The sequence below is a fragment of the Lampetra fluviatilis genome, chromosome 37 (assembly GCF_964198595.1).
Source record: "Lampetra fluviatilis chromosome 37, kcLamFluv1.1, whole genome shotgun sequence".
Lineage (NCBI taxonomy): Eukaryota > Metazoa > Chordata > Hyperoartia > Petromyzontiformes > Petromyzontidae > Lampetra > Lampetra fluviatilis.
Window position 1 is genome coordinate 5,151,074 of NC_136311.1, and position 25,692 is coordinate 5,176,765.

General features: G+C 46.1%; 1 protein-coding gene across 3 annotated transcripts in view; it reads right to left on the bottom strand.

The window, feature by feature from the left end:
• The window catches only part of LOC144945280 (uncharacterized), a 91,655-nt gene extending 73,104 nt beyond the window's left edge, over positions 1–18,551 (bottom strand). Inside the window, exons 1-8 of one of the 3 annotated variants that reach the window (XM_078873670.1) lie at positions 18,384–18,549; positions 16,668–16,793; positions 13,884–14,082; positions 5,620–6,272; positions 3,599–3,723; positions 2,989–3,223; positions 2,567–2,764; positions 1,808–1,911 (exon numbers count right to left, since the gene is read on the bottom strand). In XM_078873670.1, coding sequence (XP_078729796.1) covers positions 1,808–1,911; positions 2,567–2,764; positions 2,989–3,223; positions 3,599–3,723; positions 5,620–6,272; positions 13,884–13,968 — 1,400 coding nt within the window. In that variant the 5' untranslated portion in view covers positions 13,969–14,082; positions 16,668–16,793; positions 18,384–18,549. Of the gene's footprint in view, positions 1–1,807; positions 1,912–2,566; positions 2,765–2,988; positions 3,224–3,598; positions 3,724–5,619; positions 6,273–13,883; positions 14,083–16,667; positions 16,794–18,383 lie in introns of all 3 variants that reach the window. The other 2 variants (XM_078873669.1, XM_078873671.1) reach the window with 2 other exon arrangements.
• Positions 18,552–25,692: the final 7,141 nt, after the last annotated feature.

Here is a 25,692-nt window from a genome sequence, read left to right on the forward strand (position 1 = left end):
TTTTACCCTTTTAACTGGTACAAAACTGACACCTTTATTCAAGGCATCATGTTTGCAATGACCACAACACAAGTAGTCAAAAAAGCAAACAAAAAGAAGCAACTCTGATAAGGATGATAATATGCACTGTCCTTGAAGTTGATTGGCCCACACCCGAGACGGCTTTCTTTAGAGCCTAGTCCCCATTGGTGTAGGGCCAGATGACACCAGAAGGCGTACAACTCAAACACAGTGCAATATCAGAGTATTGAGAGCTCGGGGTAAGCATTTACACTATGAGATCTCTTTTACCAGTGGCAAAATATGATAGTAGGTTTTTACCCTTTTAACTGGTACAAAACTGACACCTTTATTCAAGGCATCATGTTTGCAATGACCACAACACAAGTAGTCAAAAAAGCAAACAAAAAGAAGCAACTCTGATAAGGATGATGTTTGAGTTGTACGCCTTCTGGTGTCATCTGGCCCTACACCAATGGGGACTAGGCTCTAAAGAAAGCCGTCTCGGGTGTGGGCCAATCAACTTCAAGGACAGTGCATATTATCATCCTTATCAGAGTTGCTTCTTTTTGTTTGCTTTTTTGACTACTTGTGTTGTGGTCATTGCAAACATGATGCCTTGAATAAAGGTGTCAGTTTTGTACCAGTTAAAAGGGTAAAAACCTACTATCATATTTTGCCACTGGTAAAAGAGATCTCATAGTGTAAATGCTTACCCCGAGCTCTCAATACTCTGATATTGCACTGTGTTTGAGTTGTACGCCTTCTGGTGTCATCTGGCCCTACACCAATGGGGACTAGGCTCTAAAGAAAGCCGTCTCGGGTGTGGGCCAATCAACTTCAAGGACAGTGCATATTATCATCCTTATCAGAGTTGCTTCTTTTTGTTTGCTTTTTTGACTACTTGTGTTGTGGTCATTGCAAACATGATGCCTTGAATAAAGGTGTCAGTTTTGTACCAGTTAAAAGGGTAAAAACCTACTATCATATTTTGCCACTGGTAAAAGAGATCTCATAGTGTAAATGCTTACCCCGAGCTCTCAATACTCTGATATTGCACTGTGTTTGAGTTGTACGCCTTCTGGTGTCATCTGGCCCTACACCAATGGGGACTAGGCTCTAAAGAAAGCCGTCTCGGGTGTGGGCCAATCAACTTCAAGGACAGTGCATATTATCATCCTTATCAGAGTTGCTTCTTTTTGTTTGCTTTTTTGACTACTTGTGTTGTGGTCATTGCAAACATGATGCCTTGAATAAAGGTGTCAGTTTTGTACCAGTTAAAAGGGTAAAAACCTACTATCATATTTTGCCACTGGTAAAAGAGATCTCATAGTGTAAATGCTTACCCCGAGCTCTCAATACTCTGATATTGCACTGTGTTTGAGTTGTACGCCTTCTGGTGTCATCTGGCCCTACACCAATGGGGACTAGGCTCTAAAGAAAGCCGTCTCGGGTGTGGGCCAATCAACTTCAAGGACAGTGCATATTATCATCCTTATCAGAGTTGCTTCTTTTTGTTTGCTTTTTTGACTACTTGTGTTGTGGTCATTGCAAACATGATGCCTTGAATAAAGGTGTCAGTTTTGTACCAGTTAAAAGGGTAAAAACCTACTATCATATTTTGCCACTGGTAAAAGAGATCTTCAATTCTTTTCGGCTTATTCCACTTTATTTAATTTAAACGTTGGTTTGACCGACACGTGACGAGGACTCATTGCAGTTGATCGATAAAAATGGCTGTCAAATAATTACCGATGATTGTTATTACTATGGGAATCAATGGTGTGACCCCACCTCTCTCACTCACCGTCTCTCCTCCTCCAGCTGATTGAGCAGCTCCACCTTCTCGCGATCGGCTGCCTCCACCAGAGTCCGCAGGCTGTCCATCTTCTCCTCCGCTTCAACCACAAACTGTTTACGGAACACGAGGAAGATCGCACGGAAAGCACGGACGAATGAGACTCGCGAGAAAATGGCAGCCAAACGGAGAGTAGATGACCGTGAAGATAACCGCCGTGCAGACGGCGCAAAGAGATCGGCTCATCCGCAGGAGGGAAATGGACTGTGGGGGATGGTGACGAGGTTGGGAGGCCTACATACAGCAGTGGAAAATCAATAAAGATGGGGATGCTAAGTGATGAAACATGCGATGCTGCAAATTTTATACAAATTACATATGCATGATGAGGATGAAATTTTCAATAGAACTTATGCATATGACGATAATGACAATGGCATGCATCGGCAGTCGGAATGAGGGCAGCGATCTAGCACCATGAAAGGTCACGCTTGCAAGAGGCACAATGTTGTTTCGTGCGTCTCAATGGCTTTATTTATTTCACCTTCTGGTTAAATAAAGGACAACAACAACAACAAGAATAACGGACCAAAGATGAATGTAAAGAGATCAGCGAAGAAGCAGCAGCGGAGAAGAGACGCAGTGACGCATCGATGCGTCACGAACCGAACCGAAGCAGACTCTGCCTCCCCTCCCCACCCGCCCCATCACAGTGATCGCGAAGATCAAGAATGGACCGAAGTGGAATATGATCATTGGGAGCCTCACCTGCGAGTGCGCGTGTCTTACGAGAGACAGCTCCTGCTCCACCTCTCCGACCTGGCTGGTGGCTCGTGCCACCTCGGCGCGCTCCATGTCCCGCTCGGCCATCAGCTGCTCGATGTGCTGCTGCTTCTCCTTGAGCGCCTCCTGGAGCGCCGTGTTCCCCGCGATCTTGCGCGAGTAGCGGGCGGACGTCTCCGCCAGCTGCGGACACACACACACACGTGGGGTGGGTTTGGGTGGGTTTGGGTGGGTTTGGTGTGGGTGATAAGCCACTTCGTTGAGCTATCATTTGTGATGGCCAGGTCGCTTCTGAAAAAGAGCTACGTAGCTCAGTGGACCTCCTTTCCTGGGTAAATATAAAAATTAATAATAAAATGGAATAAAAAAAATTTTAATTAAAAAAAATGTAATTAAAAAAAACGTACCAGGCCGGTGCGGCTCGGCTTGGCGCTCACGGACGAGGCCACGGAGCTGAGCGTGCTGATGGAGGAGGCGCTGGGGCTGCGCTTGAGCGCGGCGATGCCCGAGCTGACGGTGCGCCGCGTGCCCGGCACGGCACCGCCGGCCTTCGCCTTAGCCGGCGTCGTCGACGGGAAGCCGATTCGCGTCACCTTGTGCGTCGGGGCGAAGAGGCCGTACTTGGGCTGGCATTGGAAATATCTTCATGCAGCGGGGGGGGGGGGGGAATGGGGTGGAAAAGGTAAAACCAATTTGTTGTTGTTGTTAATACTGCTATCGTTAGGCTCTGTTTTCACAGCCACTCGCAATGCAATCGCGGTCACAATTGGTAGTGGTAACCATGAAGAGTCGCGATCCAATTGCAGGAGGCCTAAGGGGCCAACAGGATAGTGGGGACGAAGGCAGATAGCACAACGATGGAGAAGGGCAGGTGAGATTCGTCAGTTCAACCGCAGTAGAGCGTGGCTGAAGCTTCAGAGAAGATATGCTCGACGGGCCCACCTTGCCCAATAGACCGCACACGTGGCGTCGGCTTCTCATTGGTCTACAGAGGAGGGGGCTCGAATTATCTGGTACCTGGTGCCAGCCACAGAGCCGTCGTTCTTGCCCAGGGGTTCATCCAGTTCCACGCCGCACCACTCGCCCTTGGCAAAGTCCGCCTCGCCAAGAAACCTCACCACGCCCGCCTTCGTGCCACTCACCTTGGGAGGGGCGAGGGGAAAGGTCACACCAAGCGGTGGTTAAAGAGGGAATCCTAGATTTGAAGCTTTCGTGACTGCAAGGATTCATATTCTTAGGTTTTGTCGGTAAAGTCAGGTAGGTAAAACATTAAAATTAATGAAAGTAAAATAAAATAAAAAATAAAAATCACGACGTTTCGGAGGCAACACAAGTCTCCGTCATCAGGTGGGACCGTCACAGCCAGATTTGCTGCATCAAGTGAGGCAATGATTCAAGATTCAAGATGTAATCCCTTAAAAGCAAGTTGCTTTTAAGGGATTACATCTTGAATCATTGCCTCACTTGATGCAGCAAATCTGGCTGTGACGGTCCCACCTGATGACGGAGACTTGTGTTGCCTCCGAAACGTCGTGATTTTTTATTTTATTTTACTTTCATTAATTTTAATGTTTTACCTACCTGACTTTACCGACAAAACCTAAGAAAAAGAGGGAATCGGTATGCGCTGGCATTATGCGCAAGAACAGAATGGACAGTGCGACACACCGGCAATAATACGCTCTGGGGGGGAAACAAATAAAATCGTAGATATGAGTAGAAGGTATATGTTCAGCACTGCAATTTCTAGCTCACACCACTGCTGGTGGAAGAGCCACCATATGCCCTCTAGAGGTAATTTAGTCTTCTCATCCACCTTGGCCAGGCATATTGGAAGAGGTTGTTGATACTCACACTTCACTCCACCGCAAGCGATCTGCAGACCGACTAAGCGCGGCATACGCATTTATACTGCTGGATAACAATATGACATTATAACATTTAGTTGCACGAGAGTAGCATTACGTAGCCTATAATGTATTACTAAATGAACTAGAATACCATTACACTGTATCAAATCCATATTAAATGCACTCAAATACTGTTACGTCGTATATTGTGCATATAAAATGTGCTCGAAAACTTTTGTGCACGTATATTTAGCAAATTAAATGCAGTGAGAATACCGTTACGTGGTACGTATTATTTAATGCCCATTACGAGCTCCTATTATTTCAAGCCAGTTTCAAGGCTGTTAAAAAGAGTCACCTGCCACGGAAACCATCCGACAAACATTTACATATTTATTGGGCAACAAGGGGGAAAGTGACATTGGTCGTCGTTGTGCAAAGGTACGATGCTGCAGATGTTGGAGACACTTTAAGTTGAGATTTATTGTAAACAAAGACGTAAAATGCAGTCATTTACATGAGCGTGAAATTAGACTGCCGTGCGGCCTATTTTCAGCGGTCGCACGGCGACGACGGAATGAGAATGCGTGTGCATGAAACACGACGTGATCGCGATAATCTCAAAGGAGGAAAAATGGAAAACAGCGTAAACTTCACCCCGGGAAGGACCACGGCCAGGCACACGTGAAACGGTGTTGAAGCATCCTTGGAGGTTTTGTGACAGCTAGAGACAAGAAAAACGATTTTGCCGACAAGACGGATGAACGGTGAGATTGATGAAAGAATCCTAAAGTGCATTCCCAACGAGCCAACATTGCCCCCTACTGGCAAAAGCAGCGCCTTCTTCATATCCTTGCGTGATAAGAACGCTATCAGGATCGCATTGAATGTACTGATGAGACACTGCAATGTCGAAACCGTTCGAGAGTTTTGCTCGTCTTGAAACAATGCTTCTGAAAACGACGCACTTCCAGAAGGCCATGCGGCTGGTCAGTTGTGTCATTACCATTCTTTAATTTTTTTAGGTGGAGATGTATCGTTTGCATACTTTTTTTTTGCATTCTCCACAATGAGGCCAATGCTTATTTCGTGTCAGAAGGTTAGACGTGCGGTCGGGAGCTCTAGGAGGAGTTGATGGCTGCTGAAACATTACCATCAGCACTATTATTATCGATGATGTGTCCTTACCAGTACGCGGTCGCCAATCTTCAGTTCCCGCTCGCCCTTCTTCATCGACCCGGCTTCCGACAGGTTCGACACCGACCCGCTCGTCATCTTGCTCATCGACGCGGGTGTGGACGAGGGCGGCCTGGCTGTCGGCGGCGGCAACGAGGGCGGCGTTGTCGTCGTCACGGGAATACTTTTGGGGGTCGCCGAGCTTGCCGGGGTCATGACCTGCGGGGACGAGACGGTGGCGGCCTCGGAGGAGGAGGACGGAGGGGTGGCGCCGCTGGAAGACGCTCGCGTCGCCGTAGCGAATGTCGCGGCGTTAGGGGACGCGTCGGTCTCGGCGGCCTCGCCCTCGTCAGCCGTCGATGCCAGCTTGGAGGGCCGCGTGAAGACGCCGTGCAGGGGGCGGCACTGGAAGTAGCGCACGCCCGCCACCGAGCCGTCGTTCTTGCCGACGGGTTCTTCGAGCTCGATGCCGGCCCAGCGGCCCGGGGCGAACTGCGTCGGGCCCAGGAAGCGCAGCGTGCCGGCCTTGGCGCCGTTGACAAAGACGCGCTCGCCCACCGCGAAGGCCGACTCGTCGCCGCCGCCGCTGCCCGCGGCCACGCTGCCGCATTCCGACTCGGGAGGGGACGATGGCGCCGATGGGGACGGCGTCGCTCCACCTTTAACTGTCGCACACACATTGGGAGAGTGCTATTCAAGCATTTTTTTTTTTTTTTCATCAGGTAAGGCCCAATAAAATATAGAGCTCTTTTTTTTAGAAATGACCTGGCCACATATGATAACTCAACGAAGTGGCTTAACGAGTGGAAATTTATAGCAGCCAAATACTCTAAACACATGTTGATTCCAAATACGGAGGGAAAAACTGGAGAACACGGGGAAAAATCCACACGACCGTGGGGGGAGAGACACCCAAACTGCAAATATACAGCAGGCGTCAGGGCCGGGATCGAATCAATGACCTCTTGCATACCAGGCAAGGTAGTCAACATCTCACCACCACGGCGAGATGTTAAACAGAAGAATGCTAGGCAGGTCACGATTACCTTAAACGTCAAGGCCCGATTCTTAACCTCTCAGAGTGCTCTTCTTGGTTGTTTCGGTTATAGTCACGTAGAAGGGAAATAATAAAATAATAATATAACAAAAACATAAAAAAAATAATTCTCACGACGTTTCGGCCACAACGTCTTCAGACGCTGTCTTTCCGACAGACCTGTTCTTCACCTGAGGACGGATACTTACGTTGTGGCCGAAACGTCGTGAGAATTATTTTATTATTATTATTATTACCGAAAGAACCAAGAATAAGAATCCCTGCAGTCACGAAAGCTTTAAATCGAAACTCTCAGAGTGCATCGGACGGGTGTCGAATTGCGCACGTGGCATAGCGCTCTTTTGAGTCTCGGTAGATTTTTATTGCGTTTTCATTTTTTTTATCTATGTTTAATCAGCGTTCCTTGAAAAATGAGCCAATGATATCAAATGTGGTGTTTACTCTTGGAACGTAACATAATAACAATAGTATTGAAGTACATCTTAAACTGTAAAAAGGTTTAAGCGTGAAATTAAACCAGCTCAACTGGTGGGAATTTTCAGGGCTCCTATGTGGTTTCTGGGTAATACCTTGCAGTTTAAGGTACACCTAATTAGTATTGTTATGTAATGTCCCAAGAGTAAATATCAAATTTGGGACAAACACCCCTTTTTCCAAAGGAGACTGATTGAAAAATAAATACGTAACAAAGTAAAGAAAACAAATCAAATGGAAGCCAAAAACAAATTAAATGATACAAGATCCATGAATAAAAATAAACAGACTTAATCAAAAATTCCAAATGTAAACAGCTCGTGTGAAATTGAGGCAAATGGGAAAAGTAGTCGCATGCAATCGTTGAAACAAAAGCAACATATAATGCAATTTGGATTGTTGGCGTTTGGGAGTTGGGGAAAACACAAATTAGATCAACGTCTCACCTTGTCATTACTCTTTGGTTCTTTCGGTAAAGTCACGTAGGTAGAAAAATAAAATAAAATAAAAAAAATAATCTAGCACGACGTTTCTATCGTAACGCAAGCGGTCGTTCTCAGATGGAAAAAATAATCCAGCAGTGGAACTGCTGAACCAGCGAGAGAGCTGTTACATCAAGAGGTTATACAGATAGTCCTCGACTTACGATGGAGATGCGTTACGAGGACCTCATCGTAAGTCGAAAATATCGTAAGTCGAAGATGGCCTAGCCTACCCAAGAGTCTTAAAGAATGGTGATAATTTAGCAAAACAGAGCAATTAACAGTACCGTACTGTATAAACTATATACTGTATGTATTTATTAATTACAATACTGTATTGCACAGTAAAATGTAAAGTAAAAAAACAAGGTAAATTCTTAGCCTACCCATATAAACTGCAATTTAATAGAAAGTTTTTTCAGGAAACAATCCTATCTGCTATAAAAACTTTTAACATGCATTGAACGTATCGTATCATGGTAACCTTAAAATTAAATCGCTAAAACTACGTAACATACATGCATTTAACGTATCGTAATGTATCATATTTTACTGTACTCACCAAGATTCTGTCTGTCGTCTGCATACTTGAACGATGTTAGATTGTTGATAGCAATTTTGTCATATCGCTATCGCCATCGTAAGATCGAACAAGTAAACCCGTAAAAACAAAGTTTTTCACTATAAATCCTTTATATGCGTGGCATCAGGGCGGCTAGAGTCCTGTCGTCCTCTGGCTTGAGATGGCTGCCACCTTTGGGTCAGATGATTGTCTGGCAGCATTAAACAATTGGTAATTAAATATTTTAAAAAATTTCCCTAAACAGTGTAAAATTTAGGAATTTTTTTTTTCACGAAAATGCATTGTCACGCACAACGAGTCTGTGTGCAAAATGTCAGCTCGATTGGATCACGGGAAGTGGGTTAAAAAACGACCGAAAGATTTTCACGGTCCTAAGCAAGCAAGCAAACTTAATAGAAAGGATTTAAAAATATCGTAATTCGGGGACTACCTGTACATGTGGTTTAACTTTGTGCGTTATTGTTGCGTAAAATAAACCTCTACGTTAATTCCAAACGGCACGCGAATGTAAACCATGTATGCGTATGTTAGGCAGGTGTCTCGAGTGGTTTAACTTTGTGCGTCATTATTTTGGAGAGCATCTACTACGGTACAATTTAAGGAGAAGGCTGTCCATGGCACATGGTGGGCTCACAGGGTGGCCAGCAGAGGGCAGCAAAGTCTATTGCCGCGCCGGGAGATGCGTGGGGATTGAACCGGCGACCCTCTGGATTTGCAAGTCCAGCGCACTGCCAACCACTAACAACCAAAGTGGCAGCATCCGCGCCTAGCATATACCAAACATATATTTACGGAAATAAAAAAATTACACGGGTGTCGGACGTACAATTTTCCACACCGTGCCTCGTTTTAGGCGGACCCTCGCACGAAAGCGGCAATTAAAAATAATTCGTCACGCTGAATGAGTCCTCGCGGTAGCCGTCATCGGTATTTCGTCCTATTAATAGCCCCGGTTATCTGCGTCACGTAGGGGGTACAAAACGAGGAGAGGTTGCGACGTACCGCGTGTGGCCTCAGCTCTATCTGCTCGTCCCTTAGGAGCCACCTTATCCAGCACCACGGTGCAACGCGAGCTGGCAAACGATGCTACGCCATGGTGCACTGCGAGCCGCGAAGCCAACAGCAACTTCCAGTGCCTGCCGCCAAGGTGAATTTTTCTCGGGAGATCAAGGTTAAAATGTATTTTAATCCCACAGTACATAGGATTTTAAATGTTAACCCGAGCTCTAAGCCACGCTGTTAATGGAAGCACAAAGCCGGTGGAATAATAATCCGAATAGAAAATAATGTACAAAAAAATCTTGCAAAATTCCATTGGCAAATTAAAATTCATAACACAGGCCACCCAGTGTTTGGCTCGAGAAGCGAAATTAGTATTCTCTCATGGAACATTTAGGAGCGGCAGTCAACGGTAAAATGTGGCAGCGATATTGGCTTACATATATGAATATTGCTTAGAAAACAAAAGTTATTCGATGTTGACTGCACTACGGTTGACGTTGTGCATGATCTTGACAATATTCTGCGGTGGTGAAAGGTGCATGGCTAAGCATAACTTGCAACGTAGAATTCTCCAATTTGATTTGATGTTCTGGCGCCGCATGTATAAACAATAATGCAAGTTTCTAAAATCCCACCACCGCCCCCCCACCTCCCCCACATCGCCTCTGCTCACCCAGCAATATAAATTGGTACAACCACAGTCAGTCCATTGGCAGGTCACGTGTATTGGGGTAAAGTGTGGGTACACCCACCGCTTCCAAGACGTCTGATCAGCATGAGAGGGTAGGCCAAATACCCTCTTGACTGGCTCTCTAGAACTCCCTCTAATGGAGGCTCTTCCACAGGCAGTGCAGGGACTCCTCTACTTATGAGATACGAACAAACCTGTCCGTATGTCCAGTTGCCTGTTCAGACCAAGAGTCGTAAGTTTAACCGCCGCGCAATAGATGGCGATGGTGGCATCTAGATCTGTAGAACATGAAGAACCAATGGTATCTACATCTAAGGAGATTATACAACTTTTTAAACCCATTCCATGTGTTTAGTGTACACGCCGTACAACATGTTTGGAATCGACAAGAGTAAAGTTGGACTTAGGAACAAATTGACTTACGAACAGACCTCTGGAACCTAAGTTGTTCGCAAGTGGAGTCCCTGTAGTGTGTGCAAGCTATTGTATAGTTTCCGCGTTCCTCATCACCTAACACAATCAGAAATACTGCTGCATGTGCCCGATGTTTGGTAAACACGTCTCCATATCTATTTGTAGTGACATCGCGGATGTCGCTGTGTAATGCTGGCCCGAGAGAGGCACGGCGTACAATGTAGTGACATTGCGGACACCACGTGTATGTGGGTGCAGTACCGGCCCTAGACAGTGCTAGATGGCGCCACGCTCTGCGTGCAGTGCTGACCCCTACAGGATAGGGTGTGAGAGTGCCGGCCATGGAAATGGGGTTAATAAGGGCCATGGCACTCTGGTTGACCCCGATGGGCACGTGACCGGTTAAGTCTACACAGGGCCCCCAGGTGGGGGCTAGGGGTGGTCACGTGTCAGGGTCGAGATCCTGCTCGAGGATTCTAGAAGGTGGGCGTGGCTAAGGGCGGAGCCGGACACACCACAGAGGATAGAAGCCGGGTCCCTGAGAAGGACCGGCTGCTGTTGTTCATCCTGTAGAATCTACGTTCTACGTCCAACACGAAGTCACCAACACGTGGACCTGGACCCAAGCTGTGGTCTGGTCCGTTGTAGCTACTCCCAGTGTAACTAGTGCAGTTAGCCTGGTGGTCTACCACCATAGGTTGTTTTCTGGTTAAGGGGCAGTTACCCCGTGTGTTGGTATTAAAATATGTGTTGTCTCGAAGAAGTGCGTCTGCTACTCGGTTGAACCCACTACATATTGACAAACAAAGATAAAAATCCCCCATGTGGCATTTGACAGACTGTTGGAGCAAGTGCTGTTCATGCGCTGTTATTATGGCTGGCACGGCACACGGGTGGATGGGTGGCTAGCACCACGCCTGGCCACCTTTGTCTCCCAAATGCTGATGTTGTAGACATTGCAGCAGCTATTCATTTAAGGCCGAGTTGACCTAGGGGAGGCCCTATATATTCGTGACTGATGTTAACTAACTGCGAGTGGGAATTGAACTCGGGTTGCCGGGTTCACAGCGGGGTGCTCTAACCACAACACGACCGCTCCACGCACAAGATCTTGAAAATGTTCCGCAGTGGTGGGAACGGTTTGCACAATGGGCTTGCAAAGGAGAGGTCACCAGCTTGAAACACACAAACACACACACACCTAAAGTCTGAATCTAAATATAAAGTGGCGTTCTCTAGATCACGTGGTACGCGAAACCCAATCGCCAATCAGATACATGCAGTATGGTACAGATCAACATGCTTTTAAGATGCATGCAGCGTATGGCCACTTAATTTGTATTTGAGCTAAGGAAATGTGTAAGCATGGAAATACAATCTGAGTTGGGTCAGAAGCTTCAATTGAGGCGCACACTTGATATTGGAGGCAACACGTTTGTTCATTATCCCAACAGGTAACTCTCTACTTAACCGGATAACGACTCAGGGTGGTGACCACCACGAGTAACTATATACACTTGGAGGGGTGAACACCACAGGTGACTATCTACACACTGGATGGGATAACTAGTAAATGGGACCAGGACAGCCAACACGCTGCCTGGTCCACGTGCGCGAAGACCCGAGACCGAGGACCCACGAAGACGGAGGATTTATTCCCAGAGATGAACAACCACGATCACCGCCCGGGACTCAAGATTTTATCCGCTGCGGCGTGGCCTGCCCCCGCCCTTCGCCACGCCCCTTTTCCAGATCCTTCTCGACGATTCGGGGCCCACATCACGTGTCCCTCTCACCTCCTCTCTGGTCCTCGTTACCACCTCATCCGGTCACGTGCCCCCTCGGGTTCACCCAGACTGTTGTGCCCTCACTCAACCTCTCCCATGGTATACTCACCTCAGGTGCTAGGGAGAGGTTCCGCACATACAGTACCACTCGCTCGGTACTGTCGCTACACTCTAGTGACATCATTGATGAAACTTGAGAAGCCCTGGCATAGTGACTGAAACACGGGACAGTGTCGCCAATAATTACAGAGTAAGGAGAAATGTAAATGCCAATGTAATCCCAATGAAGATGCACGACAATGAGCTGCGAGCTCGCCCGAAGATGGCAGAATGGAAACCACACACTCCCAAATGTAATTAGCCAAACATTCCAAAGTGGTGAAACTGTCGTAAAAAACAGTTTTGAGGCTCAGCGAGGTTTTCCTGGGCAAGTAATACCCCTCTTCCACTGGCACATCTGCGTCGAGACAACGCAAAGCCCTCGCAGTCATTTTCCACTGGTTATTTGCGGTGCCAAGACAGAATCTAATGCACGTGCACGTATACACTGGCCTCACAAGACGACATCTCAAATCTGGCTCGGGGTCAAGCAGGGACAGGGCCGGGTTTACTGGCTCGTTCACTGCTTGTGAAGTCAGTCCGTAACCCCAGAAGGAAACTGCGTCGTCGAGTCTAAACAATTCATAAGCTGTTTTTTTAAGTTGCAAGGTAAGGCACACTGAGCTGTATAGCTCTTTTTCAGAAGCGACCTGGTCACAAATGATAGCTCAACAAAGTGGCTTCTCGTCATGTGGACATTTATGGCAGCCAAATACTCTTAAATGCACGTTGATCCTAAAATGTGGAGGGTAAAAACCAGAAGGCCTGTAGAAAAACCCACGCGACTCGGGGAGAACCAGTCCAAATATACAACACGAGTCAGTGTAGGGATCTAATCCACGACCTCCTGCATACCAGGTGAGGTACTTAACATCTCGTCACCGCGGCACCTCAAGACGCACGTGTCATCTACGTGCGTCTTGATTCACCGACTGCGCGTGACGTCAGCAGCACGGCTCGGCTTCTGCAGTGGAAAGACGACCTGGTGCAAACCTGAAATGTGGAAGTCTGGCTCGGCACAACCCAGTTGTATGGCGGTAAGAGGTTTAAGGGCATGAGTATTTGTAAGCAGCCAGGTGGCTCAGCGCTAGAAGGTTGCGAGTTCAAATCTTGGTCGGGTGTTAACCTCAGCCCATCATCCCTCTGGAATCGACAACAATTATTATCACTTTGTGGGCAAGTCAATAGTGGTTATCCTATGGAGACACTTTCCCCAACCATAAGATTGAGGAATGTCCACCAAATGGCTCAGGGCTGTAAACAGATTAGATTTTACTTTAGGAGGAAGGGCCCATGACCTGTTAGGCTCATTTAGTGGGTGTCATTCGAGGGTCCAAATGAGCACCGCCTCAATGTTCATTTTAGAAGAAAACCACTTTGACTTTGGACTTTTACCCTTTCCGAGACGTCTGCAAGTTGCAGGGTGGGTCCCGTTCCCCGCCGAATCTCAGTACGCACAAGCGGTTCACGTTAATTTTATTTAGAGAGGCATAGCGTTGCCGTTTTTACAAGACATTTTGCAGTACTCACCGCAGAAAACTCTACCAACACAACCGTACGATAGAGAAGCTGGCGCCAAACTGTGCCACGTGCCCTCCCGCACGGCCTTTTACTTTCGATTCCCTTCGGAATCGATTCCGTTCCGATGACAAACGTGGGTAAGGGGCTAATTATAATTGTCACTCACCATCTCTGCAGGGCCTGGCGATCGCACTGGCCGGTTTGGCAATCTTGCTGGGGGCCTTTAGCCCGCTGGGCTTCAACGAGCTCATGTCCGCCCTCCGACGAGCAGCGCATCCACGCACGAGTGACACTATGCAGGCTTCAATGTGGCCAAATGTCCAGCTGGCAGGCTCTGCTCGATTTGACCACCATCCAACAGGGACCTGGATTATACAAAGAAAAGTAATTCCCAGCAGTTAGCATCCCAACATTTCGAACAGTGAGCAGGCATGTAATTATTCGATTTCATGAACCGTGAACAGGATTTAAATAAAGATTCTATTTGTTTTTGGCATCGTGGTGAATGCAGTAGCTGTTGGCTGAGAGGATGTGAGCCGATCACACATGACAGATCCAAATGAAACGACGTTAAATTATCATGTGCGCAATGTGACGCATGTATCAGTGTATCAATACAGGGCTACTATTGTGTAAAAGCCTAATTTATTGTCTGCAGTTTTTCAAGAACACGCATTTTTTTAAGTTGAATAACAAGTTTATGAATGATAATAGAGTATAAGAGTGGTGGCTCAGTGGTTATAACGCTGCTCTTTGGACTCTAAGCCACGGCTTACATCATTGGCGAGTGATATTGCAAATGGTCCTGGGCCCCTCCCTTCACCAAACCAGGTGGACCAGGGTGGGGAAGTATAGTTAAATAACTCTCAAAATCAACATGGTATTCAGCAGTGTAATGCCAAAGTAATGTTGTTAATGCAACTATAATCGGTTACGAGCTAAACATTACAGGTTTGGTTTTGGGAGTTTGGGGAATTCTCATACTGTACAGAAAATCCAGCACACTGCTGGTAGTTAAGCATTAAAAAAAAGAATGTAATTCTTACAAAGGCGACATACCTAAATCTGGCCCTAAGGAAATCCAGTACACTGGTAGCTTAAGTAAAAAAAAGAATGTAATTCTTACAAAGAATACATACCAAAATCTGGCCCAGGGCATGGGGGTTGGGTTATGGGAAGGGCTGCTGTAATTTATGGGAGGCATTTTGCAACAATTACATTTCACAGCTGGAAAACCTGGTCTGCAACGTGCTAATCACAGTAAATCAGCCACACATTAATTAAGCCTTAATTCTTTGTAACAAATATATTGAAGTGAGGTAATCGGCATGATTAAATCTCCACACGCTGCGGGCTTTTCTTGGCCCGATATGTTGACAGGCGCTCAGTTTGGGAAAAGTTTTGCGGCACACAACAAACATTCAGCGTATGAAAATGTATGAGATTAAATATCAGTAATCGGCTTTGTACAGGCTTACAGTCTTCTAAGATAGAAAAAAAAACATGAGCCCGTATCACGTTCTCCCAGTGTTCACTGTCATTTCTGATAAAAACTCAAGGGACAGCTTAGGCATGTGTCGCACAAGCAGCAGCCAAAAACACCTAATGACGACAGCGATATTTAATTAAGCCGGAGCTAATGTTGTACTTATTTTCTCTCAAAATCATGCTGCCCTTTGTCATACACGGATTTTGGACCAAGTGTTTACTTCAATGTGAAAGTGACAAAACGATTAACTTCACGTTTTCAAAAATGTGATCTTGGAGGGAGGAAGCCTTACAATAAATCTTTTTTTTTATAATGTTGTTCATAAAGTGCTAACACGTGGCAACCGTTTATTGTATCATCGTCGTGAGTTACGGTTAAGCCACTGATGGATTAAGTCTGCCACCCACCCTCGCGATGCTGTCATATCATCACTTTGTTGACACCGCCGTGTTTATGCGTGCACGTTCACTTGTATATTTCTGCACAAGAGTGCGCGCCTAAATAAGGGTGACACACTCACGATGCACAACACCTCACAGCAGCTGCGTCTGCTTCGTGACGACGTTTATTTATTTGAGCGTTATTTTAAACGCGTCTGCCATGAAAAGGGAGTTGCCAAGTCACGATATACCACCACGCGGTCGTTTCAACACCACCGACCCGACCACTGCCAATGCTCGTGGATGATGGCATTAAGTTGGGTGGTGCCATTTGAAATGATTGAAAGTGTATCCTTAAACGAAAAAATCGCCTCCACCGCACACACCGTGGCAGATCTCGTCTGACCAGAAAAAAAGATGCTCGGTTGCCCTCCCACCCCTCCTCCTGCGGCGCTGTTCACTCCACACCACCACAACGCCCCTTTGGAAATATTTTAAAGCCCCCTCAGAGAATACATATTGACACGTGCTGAACGACAACAAATCTGGGGCTATTTACGAACAAATTTACGGAGCGGTGGGCGATTTTGAGACGCTTACAGAAGAAGTGGCACGAGTGACGTTGGTAGTTGCGCAAAAATAGATCTTTAGCGACCAGTGACTCCGATAATGACATCAGCTACCGCATTGAGGCGAGCAAATGCACAGCTGAGATACGATATCTTGTTACCAGCGGGCGTATCCTTGATAGAGCACGTACTTAAAACATTGATGCGGCAATTCAATCAATAATGAGAAGATGATGATGATGGACGGTTTCATACACGTTTACACAGTTAAAACAACGCAGTTTGAAGGCACGCGTGTGTGTGGCATATTTACATTTTTGAGGAGGCTCGTGACAGACGCTACTGGGCAGTTTGGAGCCAATCGCCCTCCAACAACAGAGAAGCGACGCTCACAACAACGAGCGGAGCCCCGAGTGGCTAAAGTAAAACCAGTTGGCACAGAAGGGGTGGGTGGGGAGGGTTATAGCTGGTGGTGCATCTACCGATCATCTCAGTCAGACAACCCATGGCACCTGCTGAGTCTGGTCCAGAGACCTCCTGTCAGCAGCGAGCCTTCGACACTTCACGTGGCGGTCTCAGAGTGCACACAGCCTGGCACAGGCGCCGTGGTGACTTCACCGTCACCTCGTGGCGAATTCCTGGTGTAGAATATTTAAATGACCATTATTTTACGTGAACGTCACCGGCAAGCTAATAAACTACACGTTTAGACGTTAACCAGCATACGCCAATGGGCCACTTTGTGAAAGGCAAAACGATGTTTATTCGTACCAGTAAAACCTTGGATTGCGAGCATAATTCGTTCCGGAAACGTGTTTGTAATCCAAAGCACTCGTATATCAAAGCACTCGTATATCAGTTGTGATCACGTGACGCTCGGCAGACAAAGCGTATACGTACTACTCGTATTGCAAGACCTCGCTCGTTTATCAAATTCATATTTATTTACAATTTTTGCTCGTATTGCAAAACACTCGCAGACCAAGTTACTCGCAATCCAAGGTTTTACTGTAATTTAAATAGACTACCGCGGTCCACCCCCCTGCGGCCTGTCAACGTGTGCCGTCAAAGTCGCATCTAATCCCGCAAGAAAACTAGTCGACAAGGGGTGGTGGTGGTGGGGGGAGTGACACCCTTCGACGCGTGACATATTTAATGATACCCAATGGGCGTTGCGTTTAAGTCATACAACATATATGCTTAATAGCATTCACCTCTCCCAAATGTGTGTAAGTGTAACTTAACACCAGCCGTGACTTTGAAATCTAACTTTGGACTGGGGGTGAAACGGTGGCGCAGTGGTTAGCGCAGAATAACAGTGAACCCATGCAATACGAATAAGATGAGATCGATTCCTGGCCACGGCTAATAACAGTGGCAAGAGAAAACCGATCAAGTCCCCTCCCCGGTGGTGAAGTATGGCCAAGCTTGTTCACTATATTGAATGAGCCGTCAATTTGAATACGCGGCTGTCAATATAAACGTTAAATAACGCACGTTTCGAGTCTGTAACTTTTCTCAAACTGGCTGTCGACTGTAATATGGAAAACGTGGCTATTTAAATGCGCGTTTGTGTTTGTTTATCGATCACGGGCTTCACTTATTGTTAAAATAATGCTGCCAGTGCCAGCCAAGGAATTGATAGACGCGTTACGAGAGGACGTCAAAGTGAGGAGATGGAGCCACGGAATCTCGCTCGCGTGCAAGTTGCTATAGGCGGGTTTGTACATCGTAGCATCATCGTGCGATAAAGGGCGACGGCTTGGAGGGAAGATCGCCTTCATCCAGCAGTGGATAGATGCTGGATGACGATCAATGCGACTACAGCGCGTACGGTGCGCGCGTTATAGGACACGTATGTCACACGACTATACTATACCGTACATACTTCTTTTTTAACATTTCTAACAGAATATAGTCATAAACACCTTCTACGCCGCTGACGTTGACACATTAAACTATCGTAAGATTTTAATACGGCGTTATGACGTTTTAACAGCATCGGGGGCGGTTACGGGGTCGACGTGCTTCGGCCTGCCGGCAAAGGCAGCGCCCAGCCCGGCCCAGCTTCTATCCGAGCCTCGGTGCCCCACCCCCGAGCCCGACTCGCGTAGGCCGCAGCCGGTGTCAACACAAATCGGCGCGCAATTTCGCCAACTTTGTACCAAAAAACGCAAATCGACACAAACAACGAGCCCCGTTCGCTATCATCAAGAAACGCGACTCACCCGGTCGTCTGGCGATTTATTTCAAGGCGAACAAGAATACCCCGGGATTGCGTCCGGGGGTAAAGGAAGGGAAGGGAAGGGCGGTGTGGGTGTTATGGGGTTTGGCGGTGTATGTGTGTTATGGGGTTTGACGGCGTATCTCTCTCTCTCCACACACCACCCCACTACCACCACCACGTTCCTTCCCTTCTCTCGTGTTGCGAAGGTGGGCGGGCGACGTGGGCCGGGTACCCGGGTCTCGCGGCTTCTACTCGGAACCGGCTCTTCTCTCACTCTCCTCTCTCGCGTGTGAGATCACTGCCGGCCACGGATTTTAAGTTGAATGTTGTTGTGGTTTTTTTTAAATTAAGTACGGCATAAACACACAACACACACGCGCACGTGTGTTGTGTGTGTGTGTACCGGCCTTCACAGGTGCTCGCTAACAGGACTTGCCCCATACATTTCGATTTAAAGCTTTCGTGACTGCAGGGATTCATCTTCTTGGTTCTTTCGGTAAAGTCACGTAGAAGGGAAATAATAAAATAATAAAACATTTACATAATACAATAATATAATATTTAATTATTATATTATTTTATTATGTTTACCATTTTATTATTTCCCTTCTACGTGATAATAATATTATTCAATTATTATATTATTTTAGAATGTTTTATTTTTATTATTTTATTATTTCCCTTCTACGTGACTTTACCGAAAGAACCGACAAGACTTGCCCCATACTCTTAGGTTTTTTCGGTAAAGTCACGTAGGGGAAAATAAAGAAATAACAAATATATAATATTATTTAAATAACTAATAAGCATTAAAATAATTATAGAAATTAAATAATAAATCACGACGTTTCGGAGGCAACACAAGCTTCCTTCATCAGGTGTAAAAAGGCACAGCAAAATAACTGTAGTGGGAGTTATTTGCCCCTACAGTCTGTTGAGGCTTTTCGGGGGATCTTTATCTTTGTGTGTTTTTTTGTCTTTAGGAGGAAAATCAACGATACGAACTGATGCTCGATTGAGGTTAATCATAATCGGCACCCCTAATAGAGGGGTTTTTTGGGGGGGTTAGGTCGCGTAAATATATAAATGTGTCGTTAAACCCACCACCACCCGAACACAGCCAACTAGAAATGGTTGTCACGTAAACAGAACGTGCCAATTCGTCACTAGTACAGCATTAGTGTGTAGTGTATAGTGTAGTGCAGGGGTCGGCAACCTACGGCTCCGGAGCCACATGCGGCTCTTTACGGGCTGCTTCTTGACGATATGTACGTATGTACAGTATGTACTCAGATGCATTGCGGCTCTTGAAATACTGAATTTTGTACCGAATTGGAAAGAAATGGCTCTTCTTGTTATTTTGGTTGCCGACCCCTGGTGTAGTGTATAGTGTAGTGTACTAGTACAGCCACACCGGTGTGTTGGAGAGCCAAGCCACAACATTTACAATCTGAGTACGACGTTTCGCCAGTAATTACAACCAGCTTCATCAGGCGACAGCCATAATTGGCACCTCCGTCTGGAACGCTCTTCCGATATTCGGAAGCCGCTGGATGCTATGCACTTTTAAGTCAACTAGATTGAAAACGAATTTATTTAGAACTGAATTTGTGTGTGTTTAGTTTGTTGTCCTCCGATTAGCACGGTTGGCTACGTACGGTGCGAAAGAAGTTTAACATTCATACACACATACGACCTAAATATAATCAATAATACATACCTGTCAACCCCTTATGAGTGCCTACCTTATTACAGACCAATCCAGACCTTATTGCTCATCCCGTCCCGTTATAAATCACAACGTTTATCCTACAAAGTCCCATCACAAGGGATCTAAAAAAACAAATAGAAAAAATAGTGTTGCCCGTATTGAAACGGCTTATGAACCTGAAAACTCAATTTCCCTGTTCAAGAGTACGGGAAAACCGTGTGTGTTGACAGGTATGATACAAACAGAAATCCCACACCACCGGTTGTAATTTATCTGAATGCATGTGTAGTGTCAGTGCGGCGACTGGCGGCCGTGAGGCCTAATCACGGGTGGGACAACAGCATACAGCCTATGAGAATAGGTTTTCCCCTTTTTTCTGGCAACGAAACAGTTGTGTTAAGATGTTAAAACACCAAACTGAAACCTTTTACAAGGAAGCATGTCTGCATTAACCACAATGCTTGTGGTCAGAATTGCAAACAAAAAAAACATACTCTGATAATCTATGCATTGTCTTTGAAACTGATTGGTCCACACCAGAGACAGCTTTCTTTTGAGCCAAGTTATATGTGAGCGACCACTAGACGGAGGAAACTAAATTTTGACTTAAAAATTTCGTGACTGCAGGAATACATATTCATTGGTTCTTTCGCTAAAGTCACATAGATGACAAAAAAAACCCAACAAAAGCATGACGTTTCGATCGCAACACAAGCGGTCGTCTCTCCGCCTGATGACGACCGCTTGTGTTGCGATCAAAACGTCGTGAGGTTTTATTTTTTATATATATTTTTTTCTATCTACGTAACTTTACCGAAATAACCATAGAACAGGGTGAAAACGAATCCAAGGGTCAAAGGGGGGGGGGGGGTCTATCTGGAAGCTCCCAGACCCCATGGAGAGACTTCGTGAAGAGGAGCATGGCCGCGCTCGGGGCATATAAAGGGGGAGTGGAACGGGGTTCAGGGCGCACGAGGAGTTCGAGGTCCTCATCATCGTCGTCGCTATGTAGCCATCTCACTACATAGTTAACATCGTCATCGTTATATAGTCAACCAGCTGTATAGTCAGCCAGCTGTATAGTCAGCCAGCTGTATAGTCAGTCAGGGATGAGTAACAGTGACTGCGGCATTAAAGTCGTAGCTGTATGCCGACGAGAAATAAATGAGAAGCCCTCTACAGTCCGTGTCTGAAGTCATTACGTTCCACATATAACAACTGTGTAATGTTTTGATTTAAAGCTTTCGTGACTGCAGGGATTCATATTCTTGGTTATTTCGGTAAAGTCACGTAGAAAAAATTATTGCGGTGGATTTCACACCTGATGATGATTGCTTGTGTTACAGTCGAAACGTCGTGAGAATTTCATTGTTTTATATTTATTTTATTTTATTATTTCCCTTCTACGTGACTTTACCGAAAGAACCAAGAATATGTGTAATGATTGCGAGGCTTGGAGATTGCTTCGTCCAGCAGTGGATTGACCATGGCCCGTTGGTGATGATGACATGCATCATAATATGGCTTGTAACGTTGCTGGGCCTCTGGGTTGGACTGAAAGGATGGACAAGAGAGCCAACTCAATTATTACTCTCCCACCCCTCACCCCGCCACCTCCATCACCCCTTGTCTAAGTCATCCCTTTGGGCAGATCTCATGTATGTTGAACTTCTTTCGCACCATACGTAGACAACCGTGCCAATTGGAGGCGTGAGTGAATGACAACAAATTAAGCACAAGAAACTGTTCTGAGGAAATTCGTTTTCAATCTAGATTCAAAATTGCATAGTTCCAGCGGCTTCCTTATTTCGAACGGAAGAGCATTCCAGACGGCCGCAGAAGCGCATCTGAAAGTGCTCGCGATGAGGTGACCATCTTTGTTCGATGGCTAGCCAAAAGCCTGCTGCTGTAAGAATGACCGGAGTGCGCATGATGGTTTATGCTCCTTGATGAGATCAGCAAGTTATCATGAGCAACGCACTTGAAGAATCCACCTAGCCTGCATGTCATTGGTGGTGAATTTTCATCTCAGCATTTTTTGTGAGCCATATATTTGTTTACGCTCGAGCGATCGCCGCTGTTAATACGTTTTACAGAAATGGCGAATAAATTATGCCATATTTCGTCCCTTTTCTAACGGTTTCAACCCATAAGGTTAGAAACGGGTTGGTGCATCAGCTCTGGATCACGATAAATAACGATGTTCTAATACGAGCGAAACTTTAGTCAAAAGTTGCACTTGGTATTAGGGACTTACCAGACACACCGGCTGAATTAATCAAAGGGTTCTTTCCCGAAAAAACCTGGAGACCAAAAAAATAACCGAGAGAGGGAAGATTTTTTTTAACGCTTGCAAATAAAAAAAACGTCCCTCTAACCCCCCACGACAGCTACGAGCAGCTAATTAAATACTTTGGGAGACAAGACGCATGTTGGAAAGCGCTGCGCACATTCCACGCGTACGCGTTTAGTTGAACTTGTATCAGCATTCATTGTACAGAGTCCAACGTGGTGTGTGTGTGTCGTATAAAGGCGGAGAGGAACACACAAGAACACGTCCCTCATTATCTCCTCGCTGGTGGCTAGTGCCATCGTCGGGTGCGAAATACCTCAGATCGCTATGATGTCCCTGTTTGACATCATATCTAACGATGTGGTGGTGCGCCCACGCACACGTGCCAATGTCTCTGCAGCCAACGGGAAAGATTAGAGACGGCTTATCTTTGTGCGTGTGCCCTGGCTTCAGCCAAACTGACTACAAATGGAGATTAGAATGGGATTTTTAATGCACAGTGAATGTATTAAACGGTCATAATAATAAGAGACATTTACAGTCCATTGTTAAGCCACTGCTGGATGAAGCCTTCCCCCATGCCGTGTCTGTTGCACGGGTTGTTTCGGATATCACTCGCCTTCGACGTTGATCGTGGCTGGGAATTGAACTCAGGTCACCGTAGTACAATGCGCTAACCGCTGCGCCGTTGCGCCTACCCAAGTAAAAACGTCATGGTTGAGACGTTGAGTCAAATTCATTTTTGTTTAACCAGGTTAGAAGCCAAGATGCCGTGATACATCTCATTTGCGTCAGTGACCTGGGTCACCAAATTTACAATAAGTATAACCCGTAAAAACAAAGTTTTTCACTATAAATCCTTTATATGCGTGGCGGCTAGAGTCTTCTCGTCCTCTGGCTTGAGATGGCTGCCACCTATGGGTCAGATGATTGTCTGCGAGTATTAAGCAATTGGTAATTAAAGATTTAATTTGTTTTCCCTAAACAGTGTAAAATTTTTGAAAAAAATTTTCACGAACATTTATTGTCTCGCACAACGAGTCTGTGTGCAAAATGTCAGCTCGATTGGATCACGGGAAGTGGGTTAAAAAACGACCGAAAGATTTGCACGGTCGTAAGCAAGCAAGCACGCAAGCAAGCAAGCGAACTTAATATAAAGGATTAAAAAAGCAAAACAAATTTAAATAAAGCACAACAGACGTCCGTAGGCGGCTACGGACGAGGCAAAGAAACATCTCATTGGGCACCCGACTGATGGAGGCACGGGGCTTCTCTCTGACCACGACCACCAACGGACATCCTCGCTACTCCAACGCTGCGTGGGAGGACGCGTGCGCACACTTTGCACGAATGGAATATCAAAGAATCGCGCGAGATGCGACTGCGGTTGTGAATTCCAAGCCATCATCAAAACGCCATCGCCGCCACCACCGCAGCCGCCGCCAACGGACGCGTCATCCGTGTAACGTCCTGGCCGTGTCGCGGCGTGATCCACACAGAGGCTGCTGATGATGATCTTGCTGATGATGATCCTGCTGCTGATTCTGCTGCTGATGATCCTGCTGCTGACGATCCTGCTGCTGATGATTCTGCTGCTGATGATCCTGCTGATGATGATCCTGCTGCTGATGATCCTGCTGATGATGATCCTGCTGCTGATGATTCTGCTGCTGATGATCCTGCTGATGATGATCCTGCTGCTGATGATTCTGCTGCTGCCACCACTTGCTTCAGAGGTCGTCAAACTCAATCGGACAGTGGTGCCCGTTTAGACTCAAATGCACCTCCCGCGGACCACACTGTTGGGCCTATGAACATGAAAAGCATAATAATACGAACCTTTATACGAACCTCTCAAACCTTAATAACACCCTGCCTTAGCAGCGCTCCCGCCATATATTTATCCTGCCTCAGCAGCTCTCCCGCTGTATTTTTCACCTGATGACGATTGCTTGTGTTGCGATCGAAACGTCGTGATGTTGTTATTGTTTTATTAATTTTTTAATTTTTGTATCTACGTGGCTTTTCCGAAAGACCCAAAGAACATAATAATATGGTATTCATTTACGGATTAAAAATCTGATAGCGCGGGAAAAGAGAGTTTCATTGTTTTTTGTGTGACAGGTCCAAGTAGGCCGCGACTGGCCGACTTGAATTGGTAGAGAAAAAAAAACTGTCCCTTTCCCCTCCTGCCATACGACAGAAGAATACGATTCAAGAATTAGGGAATTGACATTTTCTGAGTCTCGTTTTTGCCCCAACCCCCCGCCCCCACTCCCTCTCATTTGTACAGATTTTGCAGTGGTGGTGATGCTGCTTGCATAGACAGTGCAAACGAATTTATTTAGAACTGCTTTTATGTGTTTGGTTTGGTTGTCCGTCCCCCACAGCACCTCCGATTAACACGGTTGGCTACGTACGCTGCGAAAGAAGTTCAGCATACATACATACATACAGCGGCGCACAATCACAACTAAAGCGCAACACAAAATCATCACGTTCATCAATAGCACTGTGCGTGGCCTTAAAAGGAAAAACAATAATTGGCGACGTTTCGGGCAATGCCCCTTGCCTTCTTCGTAGCACATACACAGGCCAGGAGAGAGTGAGTGATACGAGTTGGAGACTGCACTTAACGCCATGGGTCTGATGAGAATGATACTAAAACAAAACATCCAAACGACCAGTATTAAAATTTCCATGTGCATAGTTAACACTAACATTATCTCATTTGTACACTTTTGTTCACCGGAATTACCTAAATGTAACATTAGTAAAAAAATAAGATTAACTGTGGCGCATAATTGTGGGAGTTCACACCAGTTTGTATGCCCCACGTGCCTTCATCCAGCAGTGGATTGAACATGGCGAATTCTATTCTTGCGTATGGCGATATGTTCACGAGCTAAATGGCACAGTTGATGATAATTATGATGCTGATATTTATAAAAAAACGATTATCATACAAACACAAATATCCCCCCTATAGCCTGAACAGACCGTTGGGGCAATTGCTGTTAGCGAGCACCTGTGAAGGCCGGAACGGCACACGAGGGGGTGGGTGGCCAGCACCACGCCTGGTCGCCTTTGTCTCCCCAGTGGTGAAATTTACACACCACACCAGGTACTCATTTGAGGCTGAGTCGACCTAAAGGAGGCCCAGGACCGGTTCAGATACATCGTCACTGATGTTAGTTGTGAGCGGGAACCGGACTCGGATAGCCGGGTTCGTAATGCAACGCGCAAATCGCTCCACGATAAACCCCCACCACACACACACACAACCCGATGCAAGCATCATGGACG